This window comes from Salmo salar, chromosome ssa12 (assembly GCF_905237065.1).
Source record: "Salmo salar chromosome ssa12, Ssal_v3.1, whole genome shotgun sequence".
Taxonomy (NCBI): Eukaryota; Metazoa; Chordata; class Actinopteri; order Salmoniformes; family Salmonidae; genus Salmo; species Salmo salar.
The window spans coordinates 5,310,799-5,336,050 of NC_059453.1; the positions used below are offsets into that span (position 1 = coordinate 5,310,799).

The window sequence follows — 25,252 nt, forward strand, 5'->3', positions numbered from 1 at the left end:
TACAATAGCCTATCAATCAAGGAACAGATCTCTACACATTATGTGGAAAGTATCTCTGTGTCCAAACTGACACACAGAAACCCATAAAACCTTATCACATTACCTTGATGCTTTGTTAGATCTAATCAGACCCTACTGTAAATCAATCAGACTAGACTCTACTGTAAATCAATCAAACTCTGCTGTAAATCAATCAGACTAGAACCTACTGTAAATGTTATGAACATACATTTGTTAGGGATATTGGATCCAATGTGGAGAACAGTATTGTTCCCTGATAGATATTCTAGACATTCCTTCTAAACAACATTTTCCCCGCACTTTGGCTGTTGCATCGCATGCAGTTTGTCATTTGCAGTGGTGTAAAGTACTTAAGTAAAAATACTTTAAAGTACTACTAAAGTAGGTTTTTGGGGTATCCGTACTTTACTATTGTCACGTCCTGACCAGTAGAGGGTGTAGTTGGGTCACGACGTGGCAGAAGGGAGTGAGTGTTTTATTGTTTCATTTAATTTTGGCCGTGTGACTTCCAATCAAGCACAGCTGTAGAGGGTTGTGGTTGATTGGGAGTCACACATAAGTTGCCTACGTTTCCGTTGTGTGGTGTGGGTAATTGTGCTTGTCATTGTGGTTGCACCTGACAGGACCGTGTTGGCTGTCAGTTTTGTAAATTGCACAGTGTTCGTGTAATTAAATATGACGAACCCTAACTCCGCCGCATTTTGGTCCACTTCTTCCTCAGACAGCCGTTACAGAATTACCCACCAAACCAGGACCAAGCGGCGGAAGAGGAAGGAGCAGCAGGACTACTGCGTTATGAACAAATGGACGTGGGAACAGATCCTGGACGGAGAGGGACCATGGACTCAGGCTGGGGATTATCGCCTCCCGCAGTGGGAGATTGAAGTGGCGAGAGCGGAGAGGCGATACTACGAGGAGAGAGAGCGCAACGAGCGCGAGAGGCAGCCCCAAGAATTTTTTTGGGGGGGCACACGGGACAGTCGGTGGAGTTGAGGTCGGAACCAGAGCCAGTCGGGATGACATTGGAGGTGAGCGAGGGATATGAGACAGAGACTGTGACGGGGTTAATGGGAAAATTAGGAGAGAGAGAGATGAGAGAGCTGCTAGTGTGGTGCATAAAGTACGGCATTCGCCCTAATGAGCGTGTCGTGGGTATGATGTCACCTGAGGCAGCTCTCCATACTCGTCCTGAGGTGCGTGCTGGTTGTCTGGTAAAGACTGTGCCTGCGCCCAGAAACAGGCCTCCTGCATGTCTTCCCAGCCCTGCACATCCTGTACCTACGCCCAGAACCAAGCCTCCTGCATGTCTTCCCATCCTGGTCAAGCCCGTGTCTCCTCCACGGACCAGTCCTCCAGTGGATCTCCCTATACTGGTCAAGCCCGTGCCTCCTCCACGGACCAGTACTCCAGTGGGTCTCCCTATCCGGGTCAAGCCCGTGTCTCCTCCACGGACCAGTCCTCCAGTGGATCTCCCTATCCTGGTCAAGCCCGTGTCTCCTCCACGGACCGGTCCTCCAGTGGGTCTCTCCACCCTGGTCTCTCCTGTGCCACCTCCTCAAACCAGGCCTCCAGCGGGCCTTCCCAGACTGGTGAGTCCAGGGCCTGCGCCCAGAGCCAGGCCTCCGTTATGTCTCCCCAGCCTGGTGAATCCAGAGTCGGAGCTGCCCGCCAGTCAACAGTCGTCGGAGCGGCCCGCCAGTCAACAGTCGTCGGAGCGGCCCGCCAGTCAACAGTCGTCGGGGCGGCCCGCCAGTCAACAGTCGTCGGGCGGCCCGCCAGTCAACAGTCGTCGGGCGGCCCGCCAGTCAACAGTCGTCGGGCGGCCCGCCAGTTAACAGTCGTCGGGCGGCCCGCCAGTCAACAGTCGTCGGGCGGCCGGACTGCCTGTTCTGCCGGGCGGCCGGACTGCCCTGTTCTGCCGGGGCGGCCGGACTGCCCTGTTCTGCCGGGGCGGCCGGACTGCCCTGTTCTGCCGGGGCGGCCGGACCCTGCGCGGACTGCCGGGGGGCGGCCCGAGTGGCCCGCATGCCTTCCGGCCCGAGTGGTCCGTCTGCCAGGGTCAGCCCGAGTGGCCCGTCTGCCGGGCGCAGCGATCGGGCGCCAACAGAGTGGGCGACGCCGAAGGTGGAGCGAGGTCCACGTCCTGCACCTGAGCCACCTCCAGGATAGGTGGGTTGGGGAGGGAGGGTGTAGCACAGTGCCGTCGGTGACGGCAGCCACCCTCCCTCCCTCCCTATTGTTTAGGTGTTCCTTTTTGTTGGGGATTTTTTTGTGTGTTTTCCTTTTTTTAGGTGCATCCCGGGGTCTGCACCTTGAGGGGGGGGTACTGTCACGTCCTGACCAGTAGAGGGTGTAGTTGGGTCACGACGTGGCAGAAGGGAGTGAGTGTTTTATTGTTTCATTTAATTTTGGCCGTGTGACTTCCAATCAAGCACAGCTGTAGAGGGTTGTGGTTGATTGGGAGTCACACATAAGTTGCCTACGTTTCCGTGGTGTGGGTAATTGTGCTTGTCATTGTGGTTGCACCTGACAGGACTGTGTTGGCTGTCAGTTTTGTTGTTTTTGTAAATTGCACAGTGTTCGTGTAATTAAATATGACGAACCCTAACTCCGCCGCATTTTGGTCCACTTCTTCCTCAGACAGCCGTTACAGAATTACCCACCAAACCAGGACCAAGCGGCGGAAGAGGAAGGAGCAGCAGGACTACTGCGTTATGAACAAATGGACATGGGAACAGATCCTGGACGGAGAGGGACCATGGACTCAGGCTGGGGATTATCGCCTCCCGCAGTGGGAGATTGAAGCGGCGAGAGCGGAGAGGCGATACTACGAGGAGAGAGAGCGCAACGAGCGCGAGAGGCAGCCCCAAGAATTTTTTTGGGGGGGGCACACGGGACAGTCGGTGGAGCTGAGGTCGGAACCAGAGCCAGTCGGGATGACATTGGAGGTGAGCGAGGGATATGAGACAGAGACTGTGACGGGGTTAATGGGAAAATTAGGAGAGAGAGAGATGAGAGAGCTGCTAGTGTGGTGCATAAAGTACGGCATTCGCCCTAATGAGCGTGTCGTGGGTATGATGTCACCTGAGGCAGCTCTCCATACTCGTCCTGAGGTGCGTGCTGGTTGTCTGGTAAAGACTGTGCCTGCGCCCAGAAACAGGCCTCCTGCATGTCTTCCCAGCCCTGCACATCCTGTACCTACGCCCAGAACCAAGCCTCCTGCATGTCTTCCCATCCTGGTCAAGCCCGTGTCTCCTCCACGGACCAGTCCTCCAGTGGATCTCCCTATACTGGTCAAGCCCGTGCCTCCTCCACGGACCAGTACTCCAGTGGGTCTCCCTATCCGGGTCAAGCCCGTGTCTCCTCCACGGACCAGTCCTCCAGTGGATCTCCCTATCCTGGTCAAGCCCGTGTCTCCTCCACGGACCGGTCCTCCAGTGGGTCTCTCCACCCTGGTCTCTCCTGTGCCACCTCCTCAAACCAGGCCTCCAGCGGGCCTTCCCAGACTGGTGAGTCCAGGGCCTGCGCCCAGAGCCAGGCCTCCGTTATGTCTCCCCAGCCTGGTGAATCCAGAGTCGGAGCTGCCCGCCAGTCAACAGTCGTCGGGGCGGCCCACCAGTCAACAGTCGTCGGGGCGGCCCGCCAGTCAACAGTCGTCGGGGCGGCCCGCCAGTCAACAGTCGTCGGGGCGGCCCGCCAGTCAACAGTCGTCGGGGCGGCCCGCCAGTCAACAGTCGTCGGGGCGGCCCGCCAGTCAACAGTCGTCGGGGCGGCCGGACTGCCCTGTTCTGCCGGGGCGGCCGGACTGCCCTGTTCTGCCGGGGCGGCCGGACTGCCCTGTTCTGCCGGGGCGGCCGGACTGCCCTGTTCTGCCGGGGCGGCCGGACTGCCCTGTTCTGCCGGGGCGGCCCGAGTGGCCCGCATGCCTTCCGGCCCGAGTGGTCCGTCTGCCAGGGTCAGCCCGAGTGGCCCGTCTGCCGGGCGCAGCGATCGGCGCCAACAGAGTGGGCGACGCCGAAGGTGGAGCGAGGTCCACGTCCTGCACCTGAGCCACCTCCAGGATAGGTGGGTTGGGGAGGGAGGGTGTAGCACAGTGCCGTCGGTGACGGCAGCCACCCTCCCTTCCCTCCCTATTGTTTAGGTGTTCCTTTTTGTTGGGGATTTTTTTGTGTGTTTTCCTTTTTTTAGGTGCATCCCGGGGTCTGCACCTTGAGGGGGGGGTACTGTCACGTCCTGACCAGTAGAGGGTGTAGTTGGGTCACGACGTGGCAGAAGGGAGTGAGTGTTTTATTGTTTCATTTAATTTTGGCCGTGTGACTTCCAATCAAGCACAGCTGTAGAGGGTTGTGGTTGATTGGGAGTCACACATAAGTTGCCTACGTTTCCGTGGTGTGGGTAATTGTGCTTGTCATTGTGGTTGCACCTGACAGGACTGTGTTGGCTGTCAGTTTTGTTGTTTTTGTAAATTGCATAGTGTTCGTGTAATTAAATATGACGAACCCTAACTCCGCCGCATTTTGGTCCACTTCTTCCTCAGACAGCCGTTACAACTATTTATATTTTTACCAACTTTTACTCCACTACATTCCCAAAGAAAATAATGTACTTTTTACTCCTGACACCCAAAAGTACTTGTTACATTTCGACAGGAAAATGGTCCAATTCACACACCTATCAAGAGAACATCCCTACTGCCTCTGCTCTGGCAGACTCACTAAACAGATAACATCCCTGGTCATCCCTACTGCCTCTGATCTGGCAGACTCACTAAACATAAAATGCTTCATTTGAGTGTTGGGAGTGAGCCCCTGGCTATCCATCAATAAAAATAAATTTTAAATTGTGCCGTCGGGATTGCTTGATATAAAGAATTTGAAATTATTTTTACTTTTGGTAAGTATGTTTTACCAAATCTAATTACTTTTGATACTTAAGTATTTTAAAACCAAAATACTTTTCGACTTCAACTCAATAACTATTTTACTGGGTGACTTTACTGGGTGACTTTCAGTCATTTTCTATTAAGGTATCTTTACCTTTACTCAATTATGATAATTGAGTACTTCTTCCACCACTGGTCATTTGTCAACTTATATCAACCATTATACCATTGGATTTTTCAAAATAATTTAGGATTTCTGTGCACAAACTGTTTTTCCCCGCGTAATGTAAGGAGACACTAAATGTTACGTAGTTTGAGTCCATTTCAGAGATATGAATACAAAAAACTGTCCGAAAGCAAGATCCAGTATTTAAGTTGAAGTTCAATGCCGAGGCCTAATTTAACTGTTAAGCGCTTAATACATCATATGACAAGTGTAACATTATGACTATAACTACTGTTCCCTGAAGGAGGGAAACGAGGCACAACATACTATTAAATCTGCGTCTGGCTGGCTGTCCAGCCTTCCACCGGTGATAAGTGTGAGGCTCGGATTCATTCCTTCAATTTAATACCACTCTTCATTGAGCTCAGAAACGGGTGGTGCGAGGCCAAACAGATGTTGTTCCTCGTTTCCCTCCTTCAGGGAATAGTAGTTAAAGTCATGACATTAGGTTCCGTTTCAGTCAGTCAACATCGGTACAACATACTATGGGGGAATAGAATCCCATCCCAAGCCAACCCCAACGGACACTAAATGAAACGGCCCCGCAAGATGCGGCAGTCTGGGTATTGCGCACATGGTGCGCTGCCTAGTGACTTTCCCCTTTCCCGGCTGTAAGCACAGCTGAGTAATAAAACCTCACACAAATGGGTGGTGATGCCCAACTCACCGCAGCACAAATATCTCCTACAGTCAAACCTTTAAATATTGCCCAAGAAGCTGCCAGACCCCTGGTGGAGTGGGCGTGTACACCTCTAGGTAACCTTTGCCCCTTGCTGCTATATGCCAGTGGGAGAGACGCTGCCAAAAGCTGGTCACATAACCGGATATCGCGGGTCGAAAAGCTCGGATCGGATACAGGGCATGTGACCTCTGTTGCGCCCCCCCAAAAAAAAAGAGTCAAAAAGGGAATTTGCTCAAAAGCTAAGGACACAATCAAATGCCGACCGTATTATCTGCAGAGAGAATTCTCATCGGTTATAGCCACGGCCGTGTATATCCCCCCTCAAGCTGATACCACGACGGCCCTCAAGCTGATACCACGACGGCCCTCAAGCTGATACCACGACGGCCCTCAAACTGATAGCATAACGGCCCTCAAACTGATACCACAACGGCCCTCAAACTGATACCACAACGGCCCTCAAACTGATACCACAACGGCCCTCAAAGAACTCCACTGGACTTTATGCAAACTGGAAACCACATATCCTGAGGCTGCATTTATTGTAGCTGGGGATTTTAACAAAGCAAATTTGAGAAAAGGAATGCTGAAGTTCTATCAACATATTGACTCTAGTACTCTTGCTGCCAAAACACTCGACCACTGTTACTCCAACTTCCCGGGATGGCTATAAGACCATCCCCCGCCCTCCTTCGGCAACTCTGACCATGACTCCATTTTACTCCTCTCTTCCTATAGGCAGAAACTCTAAGTCCTATTCAATGCTTGTCTGACCAATCGGGATCCACGTTTCAAGATTGTTTTGATCACGCGGACTGTTCCAGGTAGCTTCCAAGAATGACATTGACGAATACACTGATTCCGTGAATGAGTTTATCAGGAAGTGTATAGACGATGTTGTACCCACTGTGACTATTAAAACCTACTCTAACCAGAAACCTTGAATAGATGGCAGCATTCACGCAAAACTGAAAGTGTGAACCACCGCATTTTACCATGGCAAGGTGACTGGGAATATGGCCGAATACAAACAGTGTAGTTATTCCCTCCGCAAGGCAATCAAACAAGCAAAACGTCAGTATAGAGACAAAGTGGAGTTGCAATTCAACGGCTCAGACACAAGACGTACGTGGCAGGGTCTACAGACAATCACGGACTACAAAAGGAAAACCAGCCATGTCGCGGATACCGACGTCTTGCTTCCAGACAAGCTAAACCTTCTCTGCCCGCTTTGAGGACAACACAGAGCAACCGGCACGGCCCGCTACCAAGGACTGTGGCCTCTCCTTCTCCGTGGCCGATGTGAGTAAGACATTTAAGCGTGTTAACCCTTGCAAGGCTCCCGGCCCAGTAGGCATCCCTACCCGCGTCCTCAGAGCATGAGCAGACCAGCTGGCTGGTGTGTTTACAGACATTTCCAATCTCTCCCTATGCCAGTCTGCTGTCTCCACATGCTTCAAGATGTCCACCATTGTTCCTGTACCCAAGTAAGCAAAGGTAACTGAACTAAATGACTCCCGCCCCGTAGCACTCACTTCTGTCATCATGAAGTGCTTTGAGAGGCTAGTTAAGGATCATATCCCCTCCACCTTACCCGTCACCCTAGACCCACTTCAATTTGCTTACCGCCCCAATAGATCGACAGACGATGCAATCGCCATCACACTGCCCTATTCCATCTAGACAAGAGGAATACATATGTAAGAATAATGTTCTTTGACTATAGCTCAGCATTCACCACCATAGTACCCTCCAAGCTCATCATTAAGCTCGAGGCCCTGTGTCTGACCCCCACCCTGTGAAACTGGGTCCTGGACTTCCTGACGGGCCGCCCCCAGGTGGTGAAGGTAGGAAATAACACCACTACGCTGATCCTCAAAACAGAACCCCCTCAGAGCTGCCTACTCAGTCCCCTCCTGTACTCCCTGTTCACCCATGACTGCGTGGCCAAAGCACGCCTCCAACTTAACCATCAAGTTTGCAGCTTGGCACGGCAACTGCACCGCCCGCAACCGCAGGGCTCTCCAGAGGGTGGTGCGGTCTGCACAACGCATCACCGGGGGCAAACTACCTGCCCTCCATGACACCTACACCACCCGATGTCACGGGAAGGCCAAACATATCATTAAGGACAACAACCACCCGAGCCACTGCCTGTTCTCCACGCTATCATCCAGAAGGTGAGGTCAGTACAGGGGCATCAAAGCTGGGACCGAGAGACTGAAAAACAGCTTCTATCTCAAGGCCATCAGACTGTTAAACAGCCATCACTAGCACAGAGAGGCGGCTGTCTACATAGACTTGAAGTCATTGGCCACTTTAATAAATGGATCACTTGTCACTTTAATAATGTCACTTTAATAATGTTTACATATCTCGCATTACTCATATATGTATATACTGTATTCTATCCTATTCTACTGTATCTTATTCTTGCCTCTCTGACATTGCTCGTCCATATATTTGTAGAGTCTTAATTCCACTCCTTTACTAGATGTGTGTATTGGGTGTATGTTGTGTAATTGTTAGATATTACGTTTAGATACTACTCCACTGTTGGAGCTAGAAGCACAAGCATTTCGCTACACCCGCAATAACATCTACTAAACACGTGTATGTGACCAATACAATATTTGATTTGATTTAGCCATGACTTTCGTGGGCAAAGGCTGCATTTGGACGAAAATGTCACCTTAAGAGACGCCCGAGGCGAACTGAGTACAGGAAGGGTGTATGGATAACACGTGGAGGTCCCCAGCACATTTACCTGAGGACAAAGCCACAAGCAAGGAGATTTTATAGGAGAGGATCTTCAGATCCACAGAATCCAGAGAGTTTCAAAAGGCGGCCTCACACAGAGCATTCTACACCAAATCCCAAGTCGGGCTGGGCAATATGGCCAAAATATCATAGAACCGTAGAAAACAAAAAGATGGTATTTGATGTTTTTTAATAATACAAATTCTAAATGTTCTTTATGAGTAGTATAGTGACCCTGGGGTGACAACAAATACATTCTAAATGTTCTTTATGAGTAGTATTGTGACCCTGGGGTGACAACACACACATTCTAAATGTTCTTTATGAGTAGTATTGTGACCCTGGGGTGACAACACATACATTCTAAGTGATTTCAATGGGTCTTTCTCCATTCTGATTGTTTTATACTGTTCAACTCAACTTCAACCTAAAATAATATTCTGCATTATCATCAACTTCTGCATTTCCTGGTGGTGATCCTAACTGACCTATGACAGGGAATTGTACTAGGATTAAATGTCAGGAATTGTGAAAAACTGAGTTTAAATGTATTTGGGTAAGGTGTATGTAAACTTCCGACTTCAACTGTATTGTGAAAGGGTAGGAACCAAAGTGTTGATAAGTGTTTCCTAAAGCACCGTTTAATTTTTGGCTACATATTTTCTCTTAGCTACTTCATGTAGCTAACATATTCTTGCTTCGTGTATTCCTCTTTGATTTAGAAGATACTGTTGCACAAACAACATGCTGATTTAGGTATACACCATTACTGGATTATCAGGCTGTATAGCTAAATCAAATCAAAGTTTATTTGTTAAATGCGCCGAATACAAACAGGTGTAGAGCTTACCGTGAAATGCTTACTTACAGCAATTAACCAACAACACAGTTAAGAAAATATAGTTAAGAAAATATTTACAAAATAAACTAAAGTAAAAAATGAAATACACAAAAAAATGTCATAAAAACAATGAATAATATTTGCTCTGACAGTACATTTATTAGCTCTGGGATGCTAGCCTTTTAGGCTGAGTTCCTCTGTCCAGTGTCTGTGTTCTTTTGCCCATCTTAATCTTTTATTTTTATTGGCCAGTCTGAGATAGGGCTTTTTCTTTGCAACTCTGGCTAGATGGCCAGCATCCCAGAGTCGCCTCTTCACTGTTGACGTTGAGACTGGTGTTTTGCGGGTACTATTTAATGAAGCTGCCAATTGAGGACTTGTGAGGCAAACCATACACAAAGTGAAAAACATGTTTTATTTACAATTAGAGGATTTAGAACACCCACAGTCCTCTACACCAGATTGTGCTCCTGATGCCAAGTCCCATAGCAGTCTCTTTTTGGTGTGAAGCAGAGGGTAACAGCACAAGTAGTGCAGGTGATGGGAGATTTCTTGTGGCACAGAACACAACGACGCCTCCCTGCTGTGCTCTTTTTGCCCAGAGGCACATTCAGGTCTGCAGTGATGTATTTTGGCAGGTGAACACCTCTGGTGACAGGAGTAGAGGGGACAGATGTAGAGCAGACAGAAGGTGCTGCTGTGGACTTTGTGCCGTAGTCAGCAAGCTCCCGGATGAGCAGCTCTCTGAAGGCTAGCTGTGTCATGGAGGTCTGTCCAGAGCTCTTAGCCATTTCCTTCTGGAGGACGAATGCATTCACCACAGCAATGTCAATGAAGTGATAGAACACTGTCCTGTACCATTTCATTGTCTTGTGGAGAACATTGTTGTAGCCTATCAGAGCGTCTGACAGGTCCACACCTCCCATGCTCTTGTTGTAGTCCTTTACAGCAGCAGGAATGGGGACATTCTTTGTGGTCCATGCCCCATTAGCGTCCTTCACACGCCTGACGACGTGATTGCCACTGAAGGATTTGTGGATAGTGGTGCACATGACCACCTCTCTGGTATCCATCCACTTTACAAAGAGCAGGTCATCTTTACGAATCCATCTCATGGTACCCCTATCAGCCCTCTTAGGCATGTCGTTCACTTTAGTTTTTGGAAAGCCCTGCCTGTTGGTACGAATGGTCCCACAAGCCCACACATCCAGCTTCCTCAGGTCTGTGAACAGGGTAGGGCTTGTGTAGAAGTTGTCCACAAACAGTTTGTAGCCCGTCCCAAGCAATGGAAAATCCAATAATTCCATAACGGAATCATAACTAAGTCCCTTACCAGTGGCTGAGATGGATTTACCCTCGTAAACAAAACAATTCCAAGTGTAGGCACACACAGAATCGGTCAAAACAAACAGTTTGTAAGCCCATTTTGTTGGCTTGTTACGCATATATTGTTTGAGGCCAATCCTAGCCTTTGAGGCTACCATCCTCTCATCTATGGACAGGTTCTGGTTAGGCTGAAAATGGGTCTTGCAGGCCTCAACCATGCTGGGGTAGAGAGGTTTGATTTTGCAGAGCCTATCAACGCTTGCTGTGCCTCTCTTCTTGTCATTGTCGTCGTCAGCTTGTGGGTCACTGATATGAAGCGCCCGTGAGATAGTCAGAAACCTGTTACAAGACATGACAGTTGTGGGGAAAGGCAGTCGGTAGAGTGTTGACGTTCTCCAGTAGTCCTTCAGGTTTTTCAACTTCACAAGCCCCATGTAAATAACCAGTGAGATGTAACAGTACAGGTCTTGGACGTAAATGGGCTTCCATGCCTCTTTCTTGCCTGCTTGTTTCTTAGCCCCATACTTGTTGGTGTTAGACACCAGCGAATCCAGAACTGACAAGGAGAAAAACATCTGGAAAAGATGAAGGGGGCTGTACTTTGCAGTCATGTCCAGCTGAGGTCCTGGCTGTCTTTTCGGTCTAAATGTTGGTGGAAGTGGCTCCACATCATCTTCTAGCACAGTGTGCCAACGGTCCTCTGCCTCGGTGGTAGTTGCCGCTGGTTCACTGGCCCTCCTCCGCTTCTGGGCTGGCCTCTTCACACCTCTAGATGGCCGGGCCGGGGTGGGTGTGGAGCCAGAGACAGCAGCAGCAGGGGTCAGACTGGAGGAACCAGTTCCTACGTTTGAACGAGTTGGGGATGGAGGACTGTGGTCTCTTTGGAGTGGCACCCAGAGGTCATCAGAGTCAGAGTCTCTACCACTATTGAGGATTAAAAAAACATTCAGTTAGATCTCAAGTTTACTGTTATTTTATTTAACCTTTATTTTAGTAGAGGTGAGCCCTGCATCAATACATTACGTGTGAGCTCTGCATCAATACATTACGGGTGAGCCCTGCATCAATACATTACGTGTGAGCTCTGCATCAATACATTACGGGTGAGCCCTGCATCAATACATTACGGGTGAGCCCTGCATCAATACATTACGGGTGAGCCCTGCATCAATACATTACGGGTGAGCCCTGCATCAATACATTACGGGTGAGCTCTGCATCAATACATTACGGGTGAGCCCTGCATCAATACATTACGGGTGAGCCCTGCATCAATACATTACGGGTGAGCCCTGCATCAATACATCAAATACACATATCTATAAACATATATATTATATAGAGTATAAGGAACACAATCACTATAATGAAATATGTGGATCAATAAGACAGTCAAAAAGCCACAGCATGTCATAGCCAACATAACATACAATGTATTAGCATAGCCTATGTGTATACCTCAACAAGGTTGAACAAGGTACGCCTGTTAATTGAAATGCATTCCGGGTGACTACCTCATGAAGCTGGTTGAGAGAATGCCAAGAGTATGCAAAGCTCTCATCAAGGCAAAGGGTGGCTACTTTGAAGAATCTCAAATATGACATATATTTTGTTTAACACTTTTTTTGGTTACCACATACTTCCATATGTGTTATTTCATAATTTTGATGTCTTCACAATTTTTCTACAATGTAGAAAATAGTACAACTACAGAAAAACCCTGGAATGAGTAGGTGTGTCCAAACTTTTGACTGGTACTCTGTGTATATAGACATATATAAATCAATACAAATATCTGAAAGGAATATGCAACCATTTAAACAACTGCATTAGCATGAGAAGCAAAAACCTATTTTACTTACTGATCTAAAAGTGGATCTTTTCCTTCCAAAAACATTTCTTCTGCGCTGGAATCAAAACTGTGGTCACTGACAGATTCGCCATCCATTCCATCTGTGTCTCTCTCACGGTCAATTTCTGCAATAATATCATCAAAATGTGTATACTTGGATTTCCATTTAGTTTTTCCACTCTTAGTAGCCATGTTTAACTTTTTCAACTTTGAGAAAAGTTTGAAGAAGAGAACGAACCGCTGGGTAAGGTAAACTACCGTGCGTCCTGTTTCCTTTCAACAGAGAATGAACTCTGTTGCGCACAGCTCTAGCATGATGGCTGTTTGTCCTACAAACGGCATTCACATACTGCTGGAAAGCCCAGCTCATTGGCTATCTAGCTAGGTTTCAAAATGATAGGTGGTCATTGGACCGAGACACTGTCAATCAAGTGAACACTGCTCGTGTCATTGGTGCGTAATGATGGCTGACCTTCATGGGATAATTGACATCTTGTGTAGCCAATACGTAATGTAGAATGATGAAGCAAGTTTGGTTGCCTTCTTGAGAGTCTGAGGATTGCACAGGAACCAAACTTGACCGGGTTAAACAACGTTTTGCTGATTAGATTTCATAAATTGTTTTGTTGCAAGTTCAAAGAGTTGGAATTCATACAAAATGCTGTATACATCATGGAACGGTTAGGATATACCGTAAATTCCGGACTATAAGCCGCAACTTTTTTCCCAGGCTTTGAACCTCGCGGCTTAAACAATGGATTTTTCCCGCTTTCAATTTTGTTTTCTCCAAAAAAACACATTCTGTGATGTGCTCAGTTTTTTGGCGGCATGAAGCTTTCATTAGACCAATGAAATTGCCGAACGGGTTACGGTCAAACAACTTTTTTGTTTACTGTTTATCGAGCGCTCTCAAACTTCCCATCATTCTGATTACGGTAGTCATTTGTCACCCTCATCATGGCAAAGACACGGAGAAATGCATATGATGCAGCTTTCAAGTTGAAGGCGATTGATCTGGCTGTTGGAAAAGGAAATAGAGCTGCTGCACGGGAGCTTGGTCTTAATGAGTCGATGATAAGACGTTGGAAACAGCAGCGTGAGGAAAAGACAACTAAAGCTTACTGCTCATTTTTTATTTTTTGTTACAAGCCGTGTTTCGTTAAAGCCTATTTATTTTTGTTACAAGCCGTGTTTCGTTAAAGCCTATTTATTTTTGTTACAAGCCGTGTTTCGTTAAAGCCTGTGTACAGTTCATTTGTTTCAATGTACCGGTAGGCACCTGCGGCTTATAGACATGTGCGGCTTATTTATGTTAAAAAATAAATATATATATATTTTAGTGTTTGCGGCTTATATTCAGGTGTGCTTAATAGTCCGGAAATTACGGTAAAAATGGATTTTATCAAACAAAACAAGACCCTTAGGACGACAAATCAGAACAAGATTAATGAATGTAAGTACATTATTTACCGTCAGAGCAGCAACTGTCCAGATTTCGAGACACTGATCCTGTAGAAGTAAAAAATGCCACATCAATCAACCAACCAATCTGCAGTTCAAACAATAACAAAACTGTCATTACACCACTGTTTTGGTAATAAGATGGATGGGGCTGGAGAAATGTAACTACTCTCAAATTCATAGACAACCTATGGATGCAAGGACTGACTATCCATGATATCAACATTACAGTTTTAACCATGTTGAGGCTATACAGTGTTGGTTTACATTTACATTGTTTCTAAACATTGGACAAAACAAATGCTTATATGGGGTTCTGAAGGGGTACGACAGTTTAACTAAGCTCATGAGACATGTGTTATAGGCATGTGTTATATTTAAGCAATAAGGTACGAGGGGGGTGTGGTATATTGCCAATATACCACGGCTAAGGGCTATTCTTAGGCACGCTGCATCGCGGACAAAGCCCTTAGCCGTGGTATATTGGCCATTTACTACAAACACACGAGGTGCCTTATTGCTATTATAAACTGGTTACCAACATAATTAGAGCAGTAAAAATAAATGTTTTGCCATACCCGTGTGGTATACAGTCTGAAGAAGAATCAATGGTTATATAGAAATCATTTAAAAGTCAAATTATGGATGTAGCAACTGCATATTTCCCCTTTTAACACACATCAGTTCAACAACTGCAGAGTTTGTGCCTCTGTTTTTAAGACAGTACTTACTAGTGTTAATCAGGGAACGGTTTCTCAAAACCATCTTATGGCTAAGTTCATCGTTAGAACCATTGGACGCCTTTAGATGCGTTTGGGAAACCGGGCCCAGATATCCAGTTTCCTCCTCTTCTTCCACCTCCTTTTTCGATGTAACAATCATCTCCCCCTCCTCTTTCATTCCAAAAACAGCATCCTCCTCTTTCTCTTCCTCCTCCTCTTTCACTCTGAACGCGTCTTCCTCTTCTTTCACTGAAATGTATTTCTCTTCTTCTTCCACGATAACAGCCTCAACCTCAACTTGTTTTTGTATAGTGACATCCTCCTCTTCCTTCTCCTCTTTTACGGCAATGTTCAGCCACAGACCCTCTTTCGCCGTCCAGCAGACTTCCTCTTTAGCAGGAGGAGAGTATCTTAGTGAACTCATGGTCGGAGATGTTAGCTAGCTAGGCTAATGCTATCTTAACAAGTCAGCGAGCTGAATAATAACAACAACACCGTAAATATGAAATTAAATCTGATAACTAACTAGACGTCAGAAGTGGGTTTAAAACACAGTGGCTAATATACACGAAAGCGTCTAATTTGTTCGGCTATTTTGTCTAGCAAGCTACCGAGGTGTCTTACTAACTGTTGCTGTTGTTGAAAGAAGCGTTCCGTCCACTAGATTATACGTCACACTAGCAGCGTTACCTTAAACCCTCACATCGCCATCTGCTGACTGGAGTGGGTAACGCAGTTGAGTAAAATGTATATTTTATTTTCAGTTAAAGGGTAGGAAGCATGAGTTTTTACTCACCAGTGTAACAACACAGTGTGGTTAAAGACTTAGTAACGGAGTTGTAGTCACGATCTGGTTACTTATAAGTACAAACAGTTATGTTTTTGCGTTATTACCTATTTATTAACTTATTTCCGGCTATCTTCTACACTACCCACAATGCAATATTTCGCAACGTCATATTATTTTATTTATTTTTTATTTCACCTTTATTTAACCAGGTAGGCCAGTTGAGAACAAGTTCTCATTTACAACTGTGACCTGGCCAAGATAAAGCAAAGCATTGCAACAAAAACAACAACACAGAGGTACACATGGGATAAACAAACCTACAGTCAATAACACAATAGAAAAATCTATGTACAGTGTGTGCAAATGTAGTAAGATTAGGGAGGTAAGGCAATAAATAGGCCATAGAGGCGAAATAATTACAATGTAGCATAAACACTGGAGTGATAGATGATGATATGCAAGTAGAGACACTGGGGTGCAAAAGACCAAAAAAATAAATAACAATATGGGATGAGGTAGTTGGGTGGGCTATTTACAGATGGGCTGTGTACAGGTACAGTGATCGGTAAGCTGCTCTGACAACTGATGCTTACAGTTAGAGAGGGAGATATAAGTCTCCAGTTTCAGTGATTTTTGCAATTCGTTCCAGTCATTGGCAGCAGAGAACTGTAAGGAAAGGTGGCATTTGGGGATGACCAGTGAAATATACCTGCTGGAGCGCATGCTACGGGTGGGTGTTGCTATGGTGACGCATGAGCTGAGATAAGGCGGGGCTTTAGCTAGCATAGACTTATAGATGACCTGGAGCCAGTGGGTTTGGCAACGAATATGTAGCGAGGGCCAGCCAACGACAGCATACAGGTCGCAGTGGTGGGTAGTATATGGGGTTTTGGTGACAAAACGGATGGCACAGCAATAGACTACATCCAGTTTGCTGAGTAGAGTGTTGGAGGCTATTTTGTAAATGACATCGCCGAAGTCAAGGATCGGTAGGATTGTCAGTTTTACGAGGGTATGATTGGCAGCACGAGTGAAGGAGGCTTTGTTGCAAAATAGGAAGCCGATTATAGATTTAATTTTGGATTGGAGATGCTTAATGTGAGTCTGGAAGGAGAGTTGACAGTCTAACCAGACACCTAGGTATTTGTAGTTGTCCACATATTCTATGTCAGAACTGTCCAGAGTAGTGATGCTAGTCGGGCGGGCGGGTGTGGGCAGCAATCGGTTGAAGAGCATGCATTTAGTTTTACTAGCATTTAAAAGCAGTTGGAGGCCACGGAAGGAGTGTTGTATGGCATTGAAGCTCTTTTGGAGGTTTGTTAACACAGTGTCCAAAGAAGGGTCAGATGTATACAGAATGGTGTCATCTGCGTAGAGGTGGGATCAGAGAATCACCAGCAGCAAGAGCGACATTATTGATATATACAGAGAAAAGAGTCGGCCCGAGAATTGAACCCTGTGGCACCCCCATAGAGACTGCCAGAGGTCTGGACAACAGGCCCTGCGATTTGACACACTTAACTCTATCTGAGAAGTAGTTGGTGAAACAGGCGTGGCAGTCATTTGAGAAACCAAGGCTATTAAGTCTGCTGATAAGAATGCGGTGATTGACAGAGTCGAAAGCCTTGGCCAGGTAGATGAAGACGGCTGCACAGTACTGTCTTTTATCGATGGCTGTTATGATATCGTTTAGAACCTTGAGCATGGCTGAGCTGCACCCATGACCAGCTCTGAAACCAGATTGCATAGTGGAGAAGGTACAGTGGGATTCGACATGGTCGGTGATCTGTTTGTTAACTTGGCTTTTGAAGATTTTAGAAAGGCAGGGCAGGATGGATATAGGTCTATAACAGTTTGTGTCTAGAGTGTCTCCCCCTTTGAAGAGAGGGATGACCGCTGCAGCTTTCCAACTGAGCCACACGGAGGAGAAGCGGGAGTGGGCTTGGGCAAGTTGCTGCAGGGGGTACAGAGCTGTTGGCCGGGGTAGGGTAGCCAGGTGGAAAGCATGGCCAGCCGTAGAAAAATGCTTATTGAAATTCTCGATTATCGTAGATTTATCGGTGGTGACAGTGTTTCCTAGCCTCAGTGCAGTGGGCAGCTGGGAGGAGGTGCTTTTATTCTCCATGGACTTTACAGTGTCCCAGAACCTTTTGGAGTTTATGCTACAGGATGCAAATTTCTGTTTGAAAAAGCTAGCCTTAGCTTTCCTAACTGACTGTGTATGTTGGTTCCTGACTTCTCTGAAAAGTTGCATATCGCGGGGGCTATTCGATGCTAATGTAGTACTCCACAGGATGTTTTTGTGCTGGTCAAGGGCAGTCAAGTCTGGGGTGAACCTTCTGTTCTTAGTTCTACATTGTTTGAATGGGGCATACTTATTTAAGATGGTGAGGAAAGCACTTTTAAAGAGCAACCAGGCATCCTCTACTGACGGGATGAGCTCAATATCCTTCCAGGATACCCAGGAATATTGATCTACTCTGTACTACCAAGTCCGTATGCTTCATGTTGGTTTGCAATTACAGTTGAAGTCGGAAGTTTACATACACTTAGGTTGGAGTCATTAAAACTAGATTTTCAACGACTCCATCAATTTCTTGTTAACAAACTATAGTTTTGGCAAGTCGGTTAGGACATCTACTTTGTGCATGACATAAGTAATTTTTCCAACAATTGTTTACAGACAGATTATTTCACTTATAATTCACTGTATCACAATTCCAGTGGGTCAGAAGTTTACATACACTAAGTTGACTGTGCCTTTAAACAGCTTGGAAAATTCCATAAAATGATGTCATGGCTTTAAAAGCTTCTGATAGGCTAATTGACATAATTTGAGTCAATTGGAGGAGTGCCTGTGTATGTATTTCAAGGCCTACCTTCAACCTCAGTGCCTCTTTGCTTGACATCATGGCAAAATCAAAATAAATCAGCCAAGAAAAATTTGTAGACCTCCACAATCTAAAAATTGTAGACCTCCACAAGTCTGATTCATCCTTGTGAGCAATTTCCAAACGCCTGAAGGTACCACGTTCATCTGTACAAACAATAGTACGCAAGTGTAAACATCATGGGACCACGCAGCCGTCATACCGCTCAGGAAGGAGACGCGTTCTGTCTCCTAGAGATGAACGTACTTTGGTGCGAAAAGTGCAAATCAATCCAAAAACAACAGCAAAGGACCTTGTGAAGATTCTGGAGGAAACAGGTACACAAGTATCTATATCCACAGTAAAACGAGTCCTATATCGACATAACCTGAAAGGCTACTCAGCAAGGAAGAAGCCACTGCTCCAAAACCGCCATAAAAAAGCCAGACTACATTTTGCAACTGCACATGTGGACAAAGACTGTACTTTTTGGAGAAATGTCCTCTGGTCTGATGAAACAAAAATAGAGCTGTTTGGCCATAATGACCACCATTATGTTTGGAGGAAAAAGGGGAGGCTTGCAAGCCGAAGAACACCATCCCAACCGTGAAGCATGGGGGTGGCAGCATCATGTTGTGGGGGTGCTTTGCTGCAGGAGGGACTGGTGCACTTCACAAAATAGATGGCATCATGAGGATGAAAAGTGTGGATATATTGAAGCAACATCTCAAGACATCAGTAAGGAAGTTAAAGCTTGGTCACAAGTGGGTCTTCCAAATGGACAATGACCCCAAGCATACTTCCAAAGTTGTGGCAAAATGGCCTAAGGACAACAAAGTCAAGGTATTGGAGTGCCCATCACAAAGCCCTGACCTCAATCCCATAGGAAATTTGTGGGCAGAACTGAAAAAGCGTGTGCGAGCAAGGAGGCCTACAAACCTGACTCAGTTACACCAGCTCTGTCAGGAGGAATGGTTCAAAATTCACACAAATTAAGGTGGGAAGCTTGTGGAAGGCTACCCAAAATATTTGGCCCAAGTTATACTATTTAAAGGCAATTTTACCAAATACTAATTGAGTGTATGTAACCTTCTGCCCCACTGGGAATGTGATGAAAGAAATAAAAGCTGAAATAAATAATTCTCTCTACTATTATTCTGACATTTCACATTCTTAAAATAAAGTGGTGATCCTAACTGACCTAAGACAGGGAATGTTTACTATGATTAAATGTCAGGAATTGTGAAAAACGGAGTTTAAATGTATTTGGCTAAGGTGTATGTAAACGTCCGACTTCATCTGTATAATATTGAGAAAGTTCCAGTGAAACTCTCTGCTTTATATCAGCAGGTATTCTTTTCGTGCTCCTTCATTTATATGCATCATTTTTCTCCACACAGATATCACATATGGAATAATCGGGACATATTATATAAAAATACTTCTTTGTTTTTAGAATATTGTTTCCTAAATAATATCCTATTGGTGAGCCAACTAGTAAATGCAGAGGGTCTTTTACTTAGTTATCACTTTACAAGGTCCCTGTAATACCTAAAAATGTTTCCATTGTTTTAGCTGCCATTCCCTCAGGTGTTGCTTTATTATTCAGGAACGTGTTAAGACCTGAACCTCAGAACCTACCTACGATTACCCCTGTTGACTCATCAGTAGGAAAGATTTGTTTTTCTTTTAGTCCATTCAACAACAATAGATCTATAGGAACCTTGTTTCAACAGGATGTTGTATCTATTCCTTATGTCATGTTGGTCTATTCAACAACAATAGCTCTATAGGAACCTTGTTTCAACAGGATGTTGTATCTATTCCTTATGTCATGTTGGTCTATTCAACAACAATAGATCTATAGGAGCCTTGTTTCAACAGGATGTTGTATCTATTCCTTATGTCATGTTGGTCTATTCAACAACAATAGATCTATAGGAACCTTGTTTCAACAGGATGTTGTGTCTATTCCTTATGTCATGTTGGTCTATTCAACAACAATAGCTCTATAGGAGCCTTGTTTCAACAGGATGTTGTATCTATTCCTTATGTCATGTTGGTCTATTCAACAACAATAGCTCTATAGGAACCTTGTTTCAACAGGATGTTGTGTCTATTCCTTATGTCATGTTGGTCTATTCAACAACAATAGATCTATAGGAGCCTTGTTTCAACAGGATGTTGTGTCTATTCCTTATGTCATGTTGGTCTATTCAACAACAATAGATCTATAGGAGCCTTGTTTCAACAGGATGTTGTGTCTATTCCTTATGTCATGTTGGTCTATTCAACAACAATAGATCTATAGGAGCCTTGTTTCAACAGGATGTTGTGTCTATACCTTGTCATGTCTATACCTTGTCATGTCTTATTGGAATGGTTTTATTTATTGATAATTTATTGATAATCTCTGTTTTATTGATAATCTCTGTTGTAAAAAAGTTTGGATGTTGCAATAACATATCTACTTATTAATAAAATGAAGGAAGTTTCTTTTAAAATTATTCATAAATATTATCCTGCCAACCACTATATGAAGTTAAAAAAAAACATAAATTGAAATTGTACCTTTTGTAACGACCACCCAGAAACAGTGTTGCATCTTTTTTTGCCTTGTATTCATGTAAGGAATCTGTGGGAAGGCATCAATAGATTTATAATTGAACACATTTATGACGATTGTACACTATTGTGGAGAGACGTACTGCTTGAATTCTGTACTTATGATAGAAATAAGTTGAACATTTATATGTAATTAATTAAATTATTATTTTGGCCAAATGTCATATTCACAAATGTAAATTTACAAACAAAACACCACATTTTATTACCTTACAAAAAGAAATATAACTATATTTTAAGACAATGAAATACTCTGCCAACAAAAAAAAGCTGTTAGAATTATAACTGTGTGTGTGTTCCTTAAAAGGTCCTTGTGGAATGTGATATGAAACCCCCTAGCCCCGCCCCCAGCCCTGCCCCTGTTAGAATTATAACTGTGTTTGTCCCTTAAAAGGATCTGACCCTTTTTTTTAAATGTTTGCCTAAAATTAATGTAGGAGAATATAACACATTAGATCTGGTAAAAGATAAGACTAGATGGCAACAGTGTATGTGCAAAGTTTTAGACTGATCCAATGAACCATTTCATATCTGTTCAAAATGTTGTATCAAGACTGCCCAAATGTGCCTAATTGGTTTAATACATTTTCAAATTCATAATTGTGCACTCTCCTCAAACAATAGCATGCTATTCTTTCACTGTAATAGCTACTGTAAATTTGACAGTGCAGTTAGATTAACAATAATTTAAGCTTTCTGCCCATATCAGATATGTCTATGTCCTGGGATTTTTGTTGATGTTGTTACTTACAGTACAACCTCATGCGCGGGACCCAATCCCGTAAGGTCCTTGTGTAATGTGATATTGTAGCCCATAACCCCGCCCCCAGCCCCGCCCCCAGCCCAAATGTCCTTTGTATATTCATTATATATACTTGTGTTCCCCATGTACTTTCTGTATTGATTTGTTGTTAATAATTTATAAAATATATATTTTTATGTATAAATACAAATAATCATAGTGGGCAGAACAAGCGAGGAAGTGGGCAGAGCAAAGCGCGAGCAAGCGCTCCTATTGATGCGTTCTAGAATTTTTTTGCATATTTTCGTTAAGGAATGAACGAAGAGGGCACGACAAAAGCTATTGTCAACACTGTTTTGTCTATTATTTGTCCTATGTAGTATTATTCGGTACTGACAGAAGTGTTATTGCATTTGTTCAACAAGTACTTTTGCAGAAATGGTAAACATAGTATTTTGCATGCACACGCTACCACAGCATTTTCCATAGTGGCCTTTATTAAGGTGTTTAATTGTGCTGCCACGGGCGAGCTTCTAGAGTCATCCCAGAGTCATCCCAGAGTCATTCTAGAGTCCTTCTAGAGTCATCCCAGAGTCATTCTAGAGTCATCCCAGAGTCATTCTAGAGTCATTCTAGAGTTATCCCAGAGTGATTCTAGAGTCCTTCTAGAGTCATCCCAGAGTCATCCCAGAGTCATTCTAGAGTCCTTCTAGAGTCATCCCAGAGTCATTCTAGAGTCATCCCAGAGTCATTCTAGAGTCATTCTAGAGTTATCCCAGAGTGATTCTAGAGTCCTTCTAGAGTCATCCCAGAGTCATTCTAGAGTCATTCTAGAGTCATCCCAGAGTCATTCTAGAGTCATTCTAGAGTCATCCTAGAGTCATTCTAGAGTCATCCCTGAGTCTTTCTAGAGTCATCCCAGAGTCATTCTAGAGTCACCCCAGTCATCCCAGAGTCATTCTAGAGTCATTCTAGAGTCATCCTAAAGTCATTCTAGAGTCATCCCAGAGTCATTCTAGAGTCATTCCAGAGTCATCCCAGAGTCATTCCAGAGTTATCCCAGAGCCCCCTGCCAGACACTCCTATCATTAGCGAGCCCCCTGCAAGACACTCCTATCTTTAGCGAGACCCCTGCCAGACACTCCTATACTTAGGGAGCCCCCTGCCAGACACTCCTATCCTTAGGGAGCCCCCTGCCAGACACTCCTATCCTTAGCGAGCACCCTGCCAGACACTCCTATCCTTAGGGAGCCCCCTGCCAGACACTCCTATCCTTAAGGAGCCCCCTGCCAGACACTCCTATCCTTAAGGAGCCCCCTGCCAAACACTCCTATCCTTAAGGAGCCCCCTGCCAGACACTCCTATCCTTAGGGAGCCCCCTGCCAGACACTCCTATCCTTAGGGAGCCCCCTGCCAGACACTCCTATTCTTAAGGAGCCCCCTGCCAGACACTCCTATCCTTAAGGAGCCCCCTGCAAGACACTCCTATCCTTAAGGAGCCCCCTGCCAGACACTGCCTATCCTTAAGGAGCCCCCTGCCACACACTCCTATTCTTAAGGAGCCCCCTGCAACTGACACTCCTATCCTTAGGGAGCCCCCTGCCAAACACTCCTATCCTTAAGGAGCCCCCTGCCAGACACTCCTATCCTTAGCGAGCCCCCTGCAAGACACTCCTATCCTTAGGGAGCCCCCTGTCAGACACTCCTATGCTTAGGGAGCCCCCTGCCAGACACTCCTATCCTTAGGGAGCCCCCTGCCAGACACTCCTATCCTTAGGGAGCCCCCTGCCAGACACTCCTATCCTTAGGGAGCCCCCTGTCAGACACTCCTATCCTTAGGGAGCCCCCTGTCAGACACTCCAATCCTTAGAGAGCCCCCTGGGATGTATTTATATGTCAACTTACCCATGTATTTCAGCAACAGTTGTCGACAACCCCACCACCATCCCCACCACCACCACCACCATCTATAATAACCTTAAGACATTTGGAACGCCTTTCCCCCAGCAGGGCGGTTTCGATGTCATCTGCACAGCAAAGTGCTACTTGTCATCAGCATCTGACTTCGAGGAGCATTCCTTGCAGACAAGGCCATACCCTAAACTATTTACCTAAATTACATATTGCATTCTGTCTCTGTTACTTAAACAGTTAAGCCAGTACTGAATTTAACTCATAATCAAGCTTTGTTTATTTGAATCGGCTGTGTAATGAAGTAAAACTAAAACTAAATATGCACCCCTTGGGGTCTTCAGATCCGAGTTTTGGAAACGCTGACCTAAAGAATAAGGTAAGATGTCAATAGTGTGGTTTCAGGGATGTTTTTCTCATTGTGTAAAGCAGCCTTTCTTAAAGTATGGGTCGTGAAGTGGGTCGCGGACATGTTAATGGTTGGTCGCAACGTGTCATCATTGTAAATGTATAATTATTTAATTGATTACCGGAATTGATTTTGCCAAATGCATCTGCACTCTATGCTTAGCAGCGCTCTCTGCTCAGTTTGGCAGCTTCGCGAGAGGGAGATGCCCGTGTTCTTCGCGGTTAACCTGATCTTTTTTTCTGCAGTTTTCTCGAAGATCACTTCTCGACCCACACGCTGCAGCGCGGTCGTTCAGCAGCAGATGATGCGCCGTCAGCCACTGACTTGTCATTCCCACTAGCCGCTGTATCTAACGGTGTCAAGCTCAATCATCATGAAACGCAAATACAGCGATGAGTTTCTCTCTCTTGGTTTCACACAAACTTTGAGAAATAACGAGGAGCGACCACAATGTGTTTTGTGCGGGGAAGTGCTTAGTAACGAGTCTCTCAACACGAACAAATGAATATAATGACACATCCTGAACAAACATCCAGAGCATGACGGTGAACCCAGGGAGTTAGTTCAGAACAGTAATTCAGCTAGCAAGGCATTATTGTCATTTTATAACAGGTGATGATAAGCAGAAATAAGGGAGTACTATCTCTCATAGTAGTAGATGTGAGTTTCTCTTTTAAACAATCCCCTGGCCTTGTACACAGCTAATAGCTAACGTTAGCTAAAGCAAGCTAGCTAGCTACTGATAGTGCTACCGTAAGTAAAAGTAAATACAGATGAAGATGAAAAATGATCAGAACGACTGTACAGAACTACTGTACATAGATTGGAAACAAATCCAGATTGGAACTGTTGCTGTTAAAATACAAGTAATACTTTTTTATTCTGAACTGGAATAAACAGATTGAAGCTAGATGCTTTTTGATGCAAACACACTCGCATAGTTCCGGGTTGCTCGTCTACAGCAGGAAGTGGTCTCCTGCCTGACTGAGAAATCAGGAGATGTTCTGACACAGTTTGGCACCACATACCTATGCGAGTCAGGGTTCTCAACTCTGGCATACTTAAAAATTTTTTTTAAAACAAGTACAGAAACAGACTCAATGCTGAGCATGACCTCCGTGTTGCTCTGTCA

The 25,252-nt window shown here is 45.2% G+C and overlaps 1 protein-coding gene across 1 annotated transcript; it reads right to left on the reverse strand.

The window, feature by feature from the left end:
- Positions 1 to 8,744: 8,744 nt before the first annotated feature.
- Positions 8,745 to 15,401, reverse strand: LOC106595637 (piggyBac transposable element-derived protein 4-like). The gene is made up of 4 exons (XM_045690521.1): positions 14,783 to 15,401; positions 14,061 to 14,099; positions 12,601 to 12,715; positions 8,745 to 11,662 (listed from the first exon to the last, which is right to left on the reverse strand). Exons 1-4 carry the CDS (start codon positions 15,195 to 15,197, stop codon positions 9,865 to 9,867), a joined length of 2,367 nt encoding a protein of 788 aa, XP_045546477.1. The 5' UTR covers positions 15,198 to 15,401; the 3' UTR covers positions 8,745 to 9,864.
- Positions 15,402 to 25,252: the final 9,851 nt, after the last annotated feature.